The 15,580-nt window shown below is 35.5% G+C and overlaps 1 protein-coding gene across 2 annotated transcripts in view; it reads right to left on the bottom strand.

The window, feature by feature from the left end:
- plppr5b (phospholipid phosphatase related 5b) overlaps positions 1-15,580 on the bottom strand; it is a 50,926-nt gene that overhangs the window by 23,668 nt on the left and 11,678 nt on the right. For both annotated transcript variants that reach the window (XM_067378155.1, XM_067378154.1), the window contains exons 2-3: positions 13,008-13,140; positions 5,225-5,475 (exon numbers count right to left, since the gene is read on the bottom strand). In XM_067378155.1, the coding sequence (XP_067234256.1) occupies positions 5,225-5,475; positions 13,008-13,140 (384 nt within the window). The remainder of the gene's footprint in view (positions 1-5,224; positions 5,476-13,007; positions 13,141-15,580) is intronic.

Here is a 15,580-nt window from a genome sequence, read left to right as displayed (position 1 = left end):
GCAGTAATTAGGAGTTTATTAAGTTTAGGTATTGGGTAGGATTAAGGATTTAAAATATTGTCATGCAGAATAAGGCATTAATATGTGCTTAATAAGTACTAAAAAACATCAAATATCCTAGAAATATGCATTATTGTTAATAAGAAACTAGTTAATAGCGAGAATTGGACCCTAAACTAAAGTGTTACCGAAAAAACGTTTAACTTGGAAGTATGTCAGACTCCAGAAGTGAAAAAATGGGTTGTGAGCACTATTGTATGTTGACTTTTCATGTGTCCTACATTTTGCATGTGCGATTCAGAAGCTGGTTGAGTCCTCAGTCATCTGCCTTCAGGGCTACTGTCAAAAACCATGTAGTCTTTGTGAATGCAACAAAACGTCATCTCTCAGGTCAAGGGCAGAGCCTCTGGACTGCCTGAAAGCAGCTCAAAGTAAGTTGTCAAAATATCAATTTTACACACTGTTGCACAGCCGTGAACTTCTTCCCCAAGAGATACAATGTCTCATTTCTGTCAGGTCGACTGGCCATCAGCTGTGATATACTTTCATTTACATCATCTGAAGACATAAAAGACATTTTTATTGTATTTGCAACAGTTATCATGTTCAGGATTGAGAACGTCACATTAAAAGAGTATTTGATCAATGACTCTCTCAGTTTTTGGAGAAAAGTCAATCCCACAGGACTTTGACAAATTCACGAAACTCTGGGCTGACTCACAACATCCGGCCATCTATTCTGACTTCATTGCCACCTCATTCTTCAAAAGTGAAAAAAGTGTTAATATGTATTAGCAGATCTGTTCCAAAACCTAGTGAGCTACTCCCTACTTAGACTGCAGACTCTTAATTGAAATGGATCCTTATAAGAGACCAATTTGATTGGCTGTTCTTCAAATTTTTTCACTTTTAAAAAACTGCATTGTACATGAACTATTCTAAAATTACTTAAACCTGTTAAATACCTATACACATGACCGACATATGGAAATCTACAATTGTGAATATTTTATCAATGCAAAACTCATTCGATCAGCCTCCTTTACAAAAAAAAAAAAAAAAGCAGCAGTCGCATACTCAGTGTGGAGTATTTAATCTAGATTATCAACCTTTTAATCTCTAATTAATCACAATGTTAAAGAGGAAGAATTTATCTAACTGCAGAACATACAAGCAAAACAACAGCTCTACACTTAGATGTGACTGATCTGTTCATTTGATTGGAAAAGCACGTTCGTTCAAAGACACGAAGAGTCAAAAAGTCAAAAATTTGCAGAAAGTCAAAAATTCAAAGCTCTCTGACACAGTCCTAGACACTAATCAGACTCCTCGTGTCTACATTAATAATCGAACCTCCCGGGACACCGTGATTCTCTCCGAGTTCTAGCCATCAGGGCTCGACTCAACTAACAGCCGGTATGAGATATTCTCACTCCCCACGGAGTGTGATTTCCTTGTGGGCCCGGCGCACATCTGCAGCAGCATCACTGATGAAAGAGAGGGCTAAACTGAGCCAGATGCTCATTACTTGATTTTTGGATTCTGTCCTTCATAGTCTGCTCAGCTGTACGGGACGTCTCGCATCATAACCGGGTCATTGTAGCTAATTAGACCATGAAGTGAAAAATTAAGGGAAGCCATAAAAGTGGTGATTAAAATGGGAATGAATAAGTAAAGCTCATATGTTATCTAATTTTTGGGGCTGGTTAGTGCAGCCCATTTCTAAAATGATTTGCGGGATGTATCATTCAGCAAAGATAATTCATTCAGTTTTGATGGCAACAGGCAAAAAATTAGATTTTTTTGCTACGCTGTAAAAAAAAAAAAAAAAAAAAAAGATATTTTAACTCATCCAAATAAAGTAATTTCGACCTTTTTTTTAATCTCAATTCATTTCGATTTTTAATTTTAATGTAATTTATGTTGAAATGACTTGTACAGCCAATCTGATTATACTTAAAAATTCAAGGCAACAGTTAAGTTGTAATAGGTGGAAATTTTTCAGACTGCATATACAACTTAAATTTGTATTGTCTGTAGTTTGAACTGCAAATATATATATTATAATTTAATAATAATATAATATATTTTTTTAAAATTAAATCGAGATCCAAAACTGAAATTGGATTAAAATCTATCCAATTAGTTGTTCATAGTCTCAATGGCAAAAAATAGCAAAAAACACAAAATGTGGTTTGAAATCTGATTGAAACCTGATTTCAAACCCAAACTGATTTAAAATCTGATCTGAATGTGTTTCAGTCTGAATGATTAGATCAGACTTCAAGTAGTTTTTTTTTCCTCAATGGGTTTCTGATTTTTACAAATCCCAACTACAAAAATTTTAAAATCAGATTTTTAAAAAATCATTCAGATCACATTTAAAGTCTTTTGCACTGAAAAAAAAAAAATCAGATTACGTTCAGTTTAAACAAAGCCTCATTCAAAACTCTCATTCAAAACCAATCATGTCACCAACTGATTCCATAAGAGAAATGTCCAGACACAACCTTTAAATTGACATTAGATCTTTTCACACCAATCCGACTCTTATTTCCTCTCTCAATGGCAACACTTCCTACCGACAAATTGCTGACAGACAGGGCGACCACAGTGTTCGTGGAAAAAGAGTTACCACTTTCTTCTGTTGCCTATTACATAGAAAAAATTTCCTTGCCACAAATATGACTGTGTTCACGCTGTATGGCTTTGTGCCATATCTGTGCTCGATCAGGCTACGAACAGAATCCAAATGAAGCTTCGGCGAATTCGCATCTCCATTTCAAACGCAGTCCTGCGTGATGCCATCTCTCCTGGATGCGCTCAAGATAAGCCTGCTTCATGAAGATCACTATATGAAGCAGAGATATACATATCATTGATTCACATTTGCCATTAAAAAATTCAAACCTGCTGAATCCAATATAATGAACAAGTGGTGCTTGCTGTAAGAGGAGCCAAAACCACCTTCATATGACCGCTGTATTTAAACAAGAGCTCAAAGGCAAAAGCAGATTGACGGTTGTCACTTTACATCACATTCATTAATGGAGGTGAATGTGAAGAGCAGCAAAGGACATGTTTTCAACATCCTTCTTGAAGAACTTCAAAGCTAATGACTTTCTGAGACAGGGATAGCTGCAGGTTGGAGAAATGGGCATCCCTATGAAAGGTAGGGGCGTTAGGAAAGGTAAGGGCATGCTGAAAGGTACACAGTGCTACAACAGAAACTAACCCCCAACCCTACCCTACACCTTAACAGGCAGCTTTCGCAACCATTTATAAAGACCTTTCGGCATTCCCATTACTTCGAACTGCATTTACCCACACTTGAACTTTCTAAGGACTCGCAGATGACATAACACAGATACAAGGTCTGTGTTACAAACAAATCGAATGTTTTTATGGAGGAAAAGTTGGACTATTTTAACTTGATATGCTAAAGACGTTCATCAGCATGTGTGTGTATAGAAGTGCTTTAAAAAGGGATGCATTTAAAGACAACTTTTGCAAGAAAGGTTTACCATGGAAACAGTCTAACAGCTAAAGCACAGCATGTTAATTAAATCATCAATGCTTAAAAAAAAAAAAAAAAGTCATGCCAATAAGAGCATCAGAAAAATTTCTTTCAAAAAAAAAAAGTTTACCAAGTGAAAAAAGTACAAAAATGTCATTACAATATTTGCATACTTCTTTCACTGATAAAGGAAGAGGAACCATTAAGGATTTATGCAACATAGGCTGATTAGAAAAAAACTGCAAAAACGTACCTATACATACAGTTCACTGCAGTTCCTAGTGGCAGTAAAACAACTTTTATTCCTTTTCCCACAAATTATGATTACAAGGGCAGATGATCTAATAATTACTTATTTTGGGGGTTCATTGAGCACAGCCTCCAAACACTTACCATCCCTCATGATTGTTAAACTAATACATTTTGAAGTTTGCATCACATAACAAGCTCCATATGTATGACTTTTCTGAAATATTAAAAACCTGGTACAGCACTGAGTGCTTGGGTATGAGTCCAGTAAAACGCAAGTCCATGATAAAAGAGCTTAAAGACTTAGTAACAAGCTTAAACAACATGGCTGCTTGATCAAATGAGTTTTTAGCTTTGCTTTTGGGTTTAGTGTAGGTGTACATTATTTTTTAAAAGCGATAGAGCATTAAAGGGTTAGCTCAACCAAAAATGAAAATTCTGTCATTTATTACTCACCCTCATGCCGTTCCACGCCTGTAAGACCTTCTTTCATCTTCAGAACACAAATTAAGATATTTTTGATAAAACCCGATGGCTCAGTAAGGCCTGCGTTGCCAGCAATAACACTCCCTTTCTCAATGCCCAGAAAGTAACTAAAAACATATTTAAAACAGTTCATGTGACTACAGTGGTTCAACCTTAATATTATAAAGCAACGAGAATACTTTTTGTGTGTCAAAAATAACAAAATAACTTTATTCAACAATATCTAGTGATGGGCGATTTCAAAACACTGCTTCATGAAGCTTCAAATCTTTTGTTTCGATTCAGTGGTTCGGAGCATGTATCAAACTGCCAAAGTCATGTGAACTATTGAAGTTTCAAAACACTTATGACATATCGAAGCCTCATTTACTGAAATCATGTGATTTTGGCGCTCTGAACCACTGATTCGAGAACAAATGATTTGTAAAGCTTTGAAGCTTCATGAAGAATCATTGAAGATTCACTAGATATTGTTGAATGAAGTCGCTTTTTTGTTATTTTTGGCGCACAAAAAGTATTCTCGTCGCTTTATAATATTAAGGTTAAACCACTGTAGTCACATGAACTGATTTAAAATATGTTTTTAGAAGCTTTCTTTGCATCGAAGAAGGGAGTGATGCAGGCCTCACTGAGCCATCAGATTTTATCAAAAATATCTTAATTTGTGTTCCAAAGATGAAAGAAGGTCTTACGGGTGTAGAAGGACATAAGGGTGAATAATAAATGACAGAATTTTCATTTTTGGGTGAACAAACCCTTTAACCTTTTAGTGTCATGATACATACAACAACCTAAAAAAAAAAAAAAAAAGTTGCCAGATTCAACTGAAAGCTCTTTTAGCACCACTTAATAGAGATTTCACTTTGAAAATGTTGTGAAAACATCCAAGAAGCAAAGTAATATCATTTCGCAGAAATGTCACCGCAGGCACATTTTTCCAATGAGCCTAGGTTGGATTTATGAGATACTCACAGCCATATAGACAGCGGCGTACACGCTGAGCGCCGCCTCTTTGGAAGGGAAGGTCTTGCGGGCACGCAGGATGTCATCCTCGTTGCCAGTGCAGGCTTCCTGATGGCTGATATAGCGTAGAGCTTGTTGGCAACCCAGAGCTGTGAAGTTGGGCTTACATACTGTCAGGAAATGAGGGGCCAGGTTCCCCGTTACCACCTGACCAGCATTCACGAAGATGTCTGTGGTGAAAAGACCAAACAAGTATACACCTATAGAGAAGAAAAACAGAAACAGATGCCAATTACTACAAAAACAAGAAAACAAAAACATTTTTTGCTAATTTTGAGTAACTATTGTGACCATCAGCCACTGAAAAACCAGACTTCATATATTTGATATCAAAATTCACTTTACATTTAAAGTATGTAATCCCTTAAAGAGAATCCATTAAGGTGGGGCTTAAAATATGTATTTGACAAACATGACCTGGAAATTGGCGTAATTATTCAGCGGTTGTGCCTGGCCTGTTAATGAGGGCTCGGTTAGCACAGGGTGTACCAGAACTGAAATTTTCTACTTAAGCACATTAAGGGGACGGATACAACTAAGACTAGGTGATCTCCACAGTGGCACACATCACGCCGCTGAGCTGTGAGAACACATCAGAGGAGCTAATGTTCTGAGTTGATGAGATAATAACCTATCTTCATAACTGAACTGAGTCTTTCTCTTCAGTGCTCTGTAAATCAAACCATAATGAAGAGAGCTCAAACACTCACAATGGTTATCAGATGTGATTCACTTAATTGTGATTCACACTGTCAATGTGATTCACATGATCTCCTATTTCAATTCTATTTGATTCCAATTTATATAATTTTTTCAGTTCATACTTAGTTTTCATATTTAGCTGCGGCTTCAAGTATATATACACCAAATATATAACTGGACACCAGTTGCTCTTTATCAGCACAAAAGAGTTTTTGCTTTGTGAATCAGATTACACTAGTTACGCTGTATGATATTGCGTGCAGCCTGCGAAGATGATCAATAGAAAGACACATTTTTATTGCCATCGTTCTGAGATCCAATCTGAATTCAATTAGTTCTGCAAACTCTTGTCAAACATGATGGCATGAATCACTAGGAAAGGGTTACAGGTCGGTCCTGGGATTTTAAAAATCAATATGGAGATTGATGAATATTAATTCATATTAATGGATAACCCAGCCCAACATGGACATGCCCTCACTTTCAAAAATATAAACAAAACTATTCAAGGTACATTGAATATAGGCAATGTTTTTGTTGTTCACCAATGATCTTGTAGCAAAATGAGAACCACTGAGCTTGAGAAACATGAAATCATGATGGACACATCACGCATCCCTTCATAATATAGCCTTCTTTTCTGAGGATTTTTACAATGGTAGATATTTGCTGAAGAACAGGAAGTAGCCATTGTTTCATTTCATAGCTCCATTTTTCTCCTTCACTCCTAAATGTCATGTTCTTCTTGTTTAGAACATCTTTTCAGCTCGACAGAATGACAGGCTTGACAAGGCTATTATTATAGCCATTGAAAGACTTGTATCAACAAGAAGTCATTTTTATAACTGTTGGCAGACGTATTCAGACAACATTAACAAAGTGCCATTTAGCAAGTTTCCATGCATAAATAGAGTCGCTCACAGGAAGGCCTCGTGGAGTTTTATGTGACACATTGCAAAACAAGTTTGGAGAGAAAATATGGTCTTATTTTACTAAGAGAGGTGATAACGCCAGTTGAGGCTCACATAAAAATGTCATCTTATAAGGTCACGGATCCTGTTCCCTGTCATGTTGACCACAACTTTGATGCTGACAGACCCTGAACTACATTCTGTCTGCAAACGAACTGGGGCTAAAAATGGTTTATTCACACTTCCTTTGGCACGGATATCTCAACAACAGCGTGAACATGAAAGGAACATATTGCTGTCTGCGAATCTCAATCTAGGAGCGTTCATTGATATCTGCTCTGATTCAGTGAATTCATTCAGAATGGATTCAACTGATTCAAACTTCTGTCCATGAGTCTTTTTAAATCTTTTCAAATGAGTCATTTGTTAGTGAATCGGTTGTGCAAAATGACAGTTATATATACACATATATTTATTATACACATTTTGTATGTAGAGATAAAACAGTTTTTCCTTTTACAAAACATTTTTTTTTTTATATATATATATAAACTTGAATTCTAATGAAATGGGCTGAAATGACGTTTTATTGGCACAAACACACACAGCTTTGAAGTGTTTTCTGATTTCATTAATGATAATTTTTTATATCAAGGGTTGACGTGAACCAAGAGTTCTTCTCAGGCAGAGGGATTGAGAAATATTATGGAAAAAGTCTGTCTGAACTAACTAGTGCACCATGACCCACAGCCATTTTCTAAATTTAATCTCTCCCAAAGAACATCGCAGCGTGAGTCATTATGCAAATAACACAAGCCAGTGACTCCAGGTCACGAAGCAACTGGTCTCATTTGATGCTTTTCTGTTGAGATGCACCATCAAACCTCAAACAAACAGGAAGAAACATAATTTTTCCAAATATTTTCATTTCAAGCAGCCGCAACTGCCTGGAAACACACAAGACATCTTCTAGGTGCTTTCTCTTTTGAGTGTCAGAAAGGTGATTCCTTGTAAACCACAGGTTTACAAGGAATCACCCAAAAATATATACTGTAAAACAGATACTCATACCCAAAAACAACCATAAAGAATTTGCCTAGAAAAATAAGGTTTAAATGAATAATTTATTAATATAGAAGGACACAAATAGATGATTTGTCCTTACATAGTAACATTTTGTATAAGCACTAAGGAACTCTAGCCTTTGCTATATTGTGAATAGATTTACATACACACTACTGTTCAAAAGTTTGGGATTAGTACATTTTTAAAGAAGTTTCTCAACCAGACTGCATTTATTTGATCAAAAATACTGTAATATCGTGAAATTTAAAATATGTGTTTTCTATTTTAATATGGTTTGAAATTTAAGCTGAATTTTCAGCAGCCATTACTCCAGTCTACAGTGTCACATGATCCTTCGGAAATGATTAAAATATGCTTATTTGGTGCTCAAGAAACATTTATTATTATTATTATTATTATTATTATCCATGTTGATGACCTAAAACAGTTTTGTGACAATTTTTTAATAATCTTTGATGAATAGAAAGTTCAATAGAACAGCATTTATTTGAATAAAAAAAACAAAAAAAAAAACATTATAAATGTCTTTGCTGTCACTTTATCAATTTAATGAATCCTTGCAGAATAAAAGTATTAAATCTCTGTAAAGATAAAAATGTCACCATGTAGTCCAAATCATGACAATGCTGTTGAGGAGTCAAGCGTTAAAAGAAGCTCACAGGCACAAAAAATTTCCTCCGGGCCACATTGACTGCTGCTGAACATTGACAGATGCTGTCAGTAAAGTAAATGTGATCTTCTCAGCACCCTGTAGGAGGCTTAGGAACAATTCTGCTTATCTGATTTGTCTTTAAGACGGCTAATGCCATCAGATGTCCAACAATCCTGCAGCTTGGGTGACTAGGCACTGCAAACTGTGAAACTATGACTAAAGTACTGTATATTCTGCTGGAAAGTCAGTGTGTCTGCAGTGAAAAGGAACTATTTAATACAGAAAGTAATAGGAGATGGAAATGGTGATCAGGCTAATAATCCGTGACGTTGCTGTTTCTTTATCTTGCAAAAACACTGAAGCATTAGAGGCAGAAATTTGGTGAAAAGGGGTGGAAAATTAAACTCAGAATGAAAGAGCGAGCAAGAGAGAGACAGACAGCACAGATTAATTACAGTCTTAATTTGTTAAACTGCATTAAGTACGTGACATGGTTGAAGAGGTTTTACCATCATGATGTTGTAGAGTATGTGAGGTTACACATTATTTTTTTACAGAAACACAAAATTAAAGTGCCCCTATTATGTTATTTTAAAGGTTCCCAATTTTGTTTTAGAGGTCACCTATAATAGCTTTACATGCATCCAGGGTCAAAAAACACTTTCTCATTATATACATTGCAGCATCACTTCTTTTCTCAGTGTCTGAAATGGTTTGATCAAGGATCAGGTCTCTTTAAACCCCTTCTTTCTGAGAGCCTAATCTGCACTGATTGGCCAAATGGCCTAGTTTGTTGTGATTGGTCTAGCACATGGAAACAAAACACCCATTACCATATCTGAATTTCAGCTCCGGAGGCTTCTTTAGCACTTGATACACAGTGATACAAACAGTAACGATGGCATAGGTTTTACTGTATCAATTCGAGTCCTCATCCTTTGAAAGTGCATGCAAAGTGGATTTGCTTTCACAGTGCAGCAAACAGGGTCTTCTCGACATCTAGACATTTAACATTCACAAACAGCTATATTACATGAAATGTGAAATCCGAAAAAGCATAATAGGTGCACTTTAAAGTCTTCATTTAGATTTAAGATCTAAATAAATTGAATTGGGTAATTGAACTCAGTTTGCTGTTCATGGTGTCATGATAAATTAAAGGTGACCTATTATGTCCCTTTTTACAAGATGTAATATAAGTCTCAGGTGTACCCAGAATTTGTCTATGAAGTTTCAGCTCAAAATACCCCATGGATTTTTTTATTACAGTGGTGGTCAGAATTATTGGCATCCTTGGTAAATATGATCAAAGATGACTGTAAAAATAAATTTGCATTTTTTATCCTTTTGATCTTTAATTCATAAAATGAGTAAAAATCTAACCTTTCATTGAAGGAAAAGAATTGAAAGTGGGAAAAAAAAAAAAAAAAAATCACATTATGAAATAAATGTTTTTCTCCAAAACATGTTGGTCATAATTATTGGCACCCCTAGAATTTTTTATGAGTAAAGTATCTCCCAGTCATATTTACATTTTTTTAGCACACCAGGGTCATCATGAACAAGAAATTGTCCAACCGAGACTTCCTGTTCCGCGGGAGTATAAACATGAGGAAACACAAAGGCCAAATTTCCTTAATCATTCATCACAATGAGTAAAACCTAAGAATATAGTTCTGATGTGCAGCAAAAGATTGCCGAGCTTCACAATATAGAAAGTGGCTGTAAGAAAATAGCTAAAGCATTGAAAATCCCCATTTCCACCATCAGGGCAATAATTGAGAAGTTCCAATTAACTAAAAATGTTACAAATCTGCTTTGAAGAGGACGAGTGTCTAAATCGTCCTAATGCGCGGTGAGGAGGAGAGTTTGAGTGGCCAAAGACTCTCCAAGGATCACAGTTGGAGAATTGCAGAGATTAGTTGAGCCTTGAGTCTCAGAAAGCGATAAAAAAAAAAAAATATCAAAACAGCACCTACATCCCCACAAGTTGTTCAGGAGGTTTTCAAGAAAAATCCTCTGCTCTCATCCAGAAACAATCTCCAGTATATTAAGTTGTCAGACATGATTGGAACTTCAAATGGGACCGGCTTCTATGGTCAGATGAAACTAAAAAAAGAGCTTTTTGGCAGCAAACCCACCAGATGGGTTTGGTGCACACATGGATAAAAAGTACCTCATGCCCACGGTTAAATATACTGCTGGGTCTTTAATGTTATGGGCCTATTTTTATGCTGGACGTCCTGGACATCTTGTTCAGATATATGGTATCATGGATTCATATTCTACCAAATATCAACAGATAAAAAAAATCAAAACCTGACCGCTTCTGCTATAAATCCAATAATGAGCCATGGTTGGATCTTCCATCAGGACAATGATCCAAAACAAACATTAAAACCAACACACAAATGAAGCTTCTGCCATGGCCATCCCAGTCCCCTGACCTGAACCATAAAGAAAATGAGTGAAGTGAACTGAAGAGAAGCAGCACCAACATGGAGCTGGGAATCTGAAGGATCTGGAGAGATTCTGTATGAATGAATGGTCTCTGATCTCTTGTCAGGTGTTCTCCAAACTCATCAGGCGTTATAGAAGACGATTCAGAACTGTTTTCTTGGCAAAAGGAGGTTGCAAAAACTATTGAATAAAAGGGTGGCAATAATTGTGGCCAACGTGTTTTGGATATAAACATTTATTTCATAATGTGACTTTCCCCCAACTTTCAATTCTTTTTCTTCAATGAAAGGTTAGATTTTTGCTAAGTTTATGAATAAAAGATCAAAAGGATGAACAATGCAGATTTATTTTTACAGCCATCCTTGATCATATTTACCATGTTTCAACTGCCTGTTTTTGGGTAGGAGAAAAAAATGCACTGATTTGGTGTGTGTACCTTTAAATGCAAATTAACTCATGCTCCCCGCCCCCAAGCTCGCGATTCCAACACACTGAGGCATAAATAATACAGGAGAAGCTCACACAGCAAATATAACAAAATAGATCATTACAAGCTATTTGTGATGAAGCATATAAGATCACTTAGGTGTGGCATGTATTTTTTGGATGTTTGCTAACATGAAAATTAGTTTGATTACGAACTGCACAGCTAACATGGCTAAAGCTACACACTGTTGGAGAGACTGTGAATAAGAATGAAGATGCGTTTATGAATTACACAGACTTCAAGTGTTTTCGAAAATAACGTCATGGATCTGGTCTTCATGAATACATTAAGAAATAATAGTAACTTTAACCACATTTAACAGTACATTAGCAACGTGCTAACGAAACACATTCAGAAAGACAATTTGCAAAGTCACGAAATATATATGAAATTGGATCATGAACAGTTGGTATCGATCCATCTTTGAGAATCAACTTCTGTGCAAATCCTGTTTTACTGACCCTCGTGTGCAAAGCAGTCTGGTGTAAAATGACTTGCACATACTGGTATATGAATTTATCTGGACACATTCCCTTCATAAATAAAATGACACCACTGCATCCTTAGTGGCTCAGATGCCAGGAGTTTATAGAGAATGCGTTTACTATTATAGCCATTAACAGATCAGTGGTAATGTTTACATAGCTGAGACATATCACAAGCTCAGGGACTGTCATTCTTGAGTGCTGCTGTCCTGCAGAGTTTTGCTCCGATCCAACTCACCTTGCTTCACGTAGATTTAGTAATCCTGAAGACATTCAAATGTGTTTGATCAGGGCTGTAGCTAAACTCTGCAGGATAGCTGCACTCCAGGACCAGTCTTACTGGTACACCGTTGTCGTTTGCGAAAACAAAATGGTGGCACCGTGGGTGGAAACATACAAATTCAGGGGCCGGTAATATTTTCACGTTTTCTGGTTTGGTAGAGGCACCAGGGACTGATTATAGCACTTAAACTGGAAAAAGTCAAATTTTCATGATATGTCCCTTTTAAAATAGTCATAAATTAAACCAGATGTAGTAAAATGAGCAGCCTTTCATTAGCCAAACAAATTTTACACATTGCTATTGTAACATCCATTTTGTTCATGGTGAAATGCTTCCACACTGCTGACATGTTTACCTGTTGTAGCTTATCCACACTGAATGCACAAAGTAAATGCTGACAAAGTCATCAAAGAAAGCATCATTGGAGAAGCACTAAATAAACATCACTTTAAGGGTAATAAAGTGCTTCACACACCTTCCTCCACTGGTTCCAACCTAAAATACAAGAGTTTTTGACACTATTGCATTTACTGTTGGTTGGTGCAACCTCTCTCTGTTGAGAGGGACAAACTACTTCCAAGTAACTCCCATGGTTTAACTGTAAATTGAATGCCAGGGATGAAAGCACAACATTCCATAAAATGAAGTGGAATAGCCGTAACATACCAAGGAAACGGAAAGTCCTCCGCACTAATGGGTTGAGGTAACAGCAGTCCCCAGTCACCATGGTCTTCTCTCGACTGTCAAGATCTTTTGATGTGTATTGTATCAAGAACAACACAGTTTCTGTCACGGTGATCTGAAACAGAGCAGAAATCAGAAAATGTTAATGTATTAAAGAAAAATTGCTACTATGTTTTTACATGTTCTGAAGAAAATGTGAGTGGCGCTTATTAGTGCAAAACTTGCACTGGTAAGCCATGTTGCTTTGGAGGCCTAGGGGGTTGCTAAGGCATTGCTAGATGGTTTCTTAATGGCCCAAGTAAATTAACCCACAATCAAAAACAATTTTGATTTCATCAGGTCTAGAATGAAGTACAGAACCAAAAAAGCTACTGTACTGGTGTGTGGAAAGCTACGACTTTCAGTTGACAATGGAAACGGGAGGAAACAGAAGAAAAGATTAAGAGAGAACAAAAGTTTAAAAATGACAACAAGCCTAAAACAAGATATTGATTAGTCTCTGGCTGCATTGTTAAAGCCTGCCAGTCCTGCCTCTGCAAAAAACTGATGCTATTATGAGAATGTGCACTATTTCTATCCCATAAATCCAAATTAGAGTTTGTTCTGCCTTTATTTGCATCCATTAATAGATGAAGTGTTGCAATTTTGTTGTAGACAGAAACCTTGCTTTGACTAGAGGCCTTTTCACACTGTATACTTTAACTACAGTATTGAATCATATGGTCAGTTAGATTGATATTATTACTTAACATTATTCTTCATTGACTACAGTATGTGACCCTTGTTACACCAAAATTAAAATTTATTAAAAGCAACATAAATTTGAAACTCAGTTTTATTGTATTAAATGGACTGCTTGTTCCTGGTCTTATTGTGAATGATTCATCAGTGTGTTAATTAAAAATAATGCTTTTTTTAATTTTTTTATTTTTTTTTTCCATCAAAACCTGTTCCATACGGAAGAGGATTAGGGCCAAACAATAATAAAAAAATAAAACCATCTTGAGTTTAAAGTTGTTAAATTTCGAGAAAAATGTTGAGATAAAATGTTGAGAATAAAGTCATTAAATTACGAGAAAAAAGTTGTTAAATTACGAGAACAAATCCGTTAAATTATGAGAAAAAAATGTCAAATTTCGAGAAAAAAAATTGAGATAAAATGTAGAGAATAAACTCATTAAATATTGAGAAAAAAAGAAACTGTTAAATTACGAGAATATATTCGTTAAATTACGAATTTGTTCTCATAATTTAACGACTTTTTTTCTTGTAATTTAACTCCCTGAGGTCTGAAAAAGCGCCGGCGCGTTTTGCAGATTTTTTTTCACATTGCAGCAAAACGGACTTAAAATACTCCGTCATTTCTTGTCATAGAGACATAAGTATATCAATTGAAACTATAGAATGTCTTATTTTATTTGTGTACACTCAGAGTAAAAACACAATGTTGTGCTTTTTGTAAAATAAAGAAAACTAACATGATGTGTGATCTCTCGTCTCCCTCTGAATGAAGTCCAATCTGATAGTTTTCAGAAAATGAACTGTAACTTATGAATACTAATGACAAAAAAAATGAGACTTATGTCTAAAGAAACGTTGAAATGTCAGGTTTTAAATCGTGCAAGTCAAATCGAAAACAAACATTTCACTTTGCATCACAGAAATACATTATATTTTAAAGAATATAATAGAATACCATTATTTTAAATTGTAATAATATTTCACAGTATTGCTGTTTATGATGAGCTGAGACATTATTACAGAGGGCTTTTTTTTTTTTTTTCACAGCCTACCTGACTGAAAGGCCTCATTAATATGCAAGTCATTTCAGGTCATTATTATGTGATTCTTCTGTCTTCTAAGGTGTAAATGATCCATTATTCATGATGATTCACGCCGCCACGCTGTGTTTGACAAAAAGTGTCTTACAAAAACTAAATCAATATATTGTTTTATATGAAGGAGTAGGCAGCATAATTTTTACATAATTCTGAAGCAAAAACTCTAGTCTACAACCTTCAATACCCAGAAGTCTTGTGAACACAGATTTAATATACTTTTTTTGGCCTTATTTCAGTGACTTAAGTTTTTTGTTTTTTCAATAATCACGCATAAACATTATTCCTTCAAAAATACAAACATGTAGATACATGTTACTGACATATTATTGTAGCCTAGTTTGTGCTGAATACAGTGTAATGACACTTTTGTCATTTATATGTTTATGAACAACTGAAAGAAGCACAAATGTCAGGGCATGTCAAAACTTCTCCAAGCCCCAAATCAGCCTCAGACTCCAGAGGGTTAATGACTTTATTCTCAACATTTTATCGCAACTTTTTTCTCATAATTTAATGAGTTTATTCTCATAATTTAATGAGTTTATTCTCAACATTTTATCTCGACTTTTTTCTCGAAATTTAATGAAAATTTTCTCATAATTTAACGAATTTGTTCTCGTAATTTAATTACTTTTTTCTAGTAATTTAATGACTTTATTCTCAACATTTTATCTTGACTTTTTTCTCGAAATGTAACGAGATTTTTCTCATAAT

The sequence above is a fragment of the Chanodichthys erythropterus genome, chromosome 23 (genome assembly GCF_024489055.1).
Source record: "Chanodichthys erythropterus isolate Z2021 chromosome 23, ASM2448905v1, whole genome shotgun sequence".
Classification (NCBI taxonomy): domain Eukaryota; kingdom Metazoa; phylum Chordata; class Actinopteri; order Cypriniformes; family Xenocyprididae; genus Chanodichthys; species Chanodichthys erythropterus.
The sequence above is the reverse complement of the archived record's forward strand: the minus strand, read 5'-3'. Positions and strand labels throughout refer to the sequence as shown.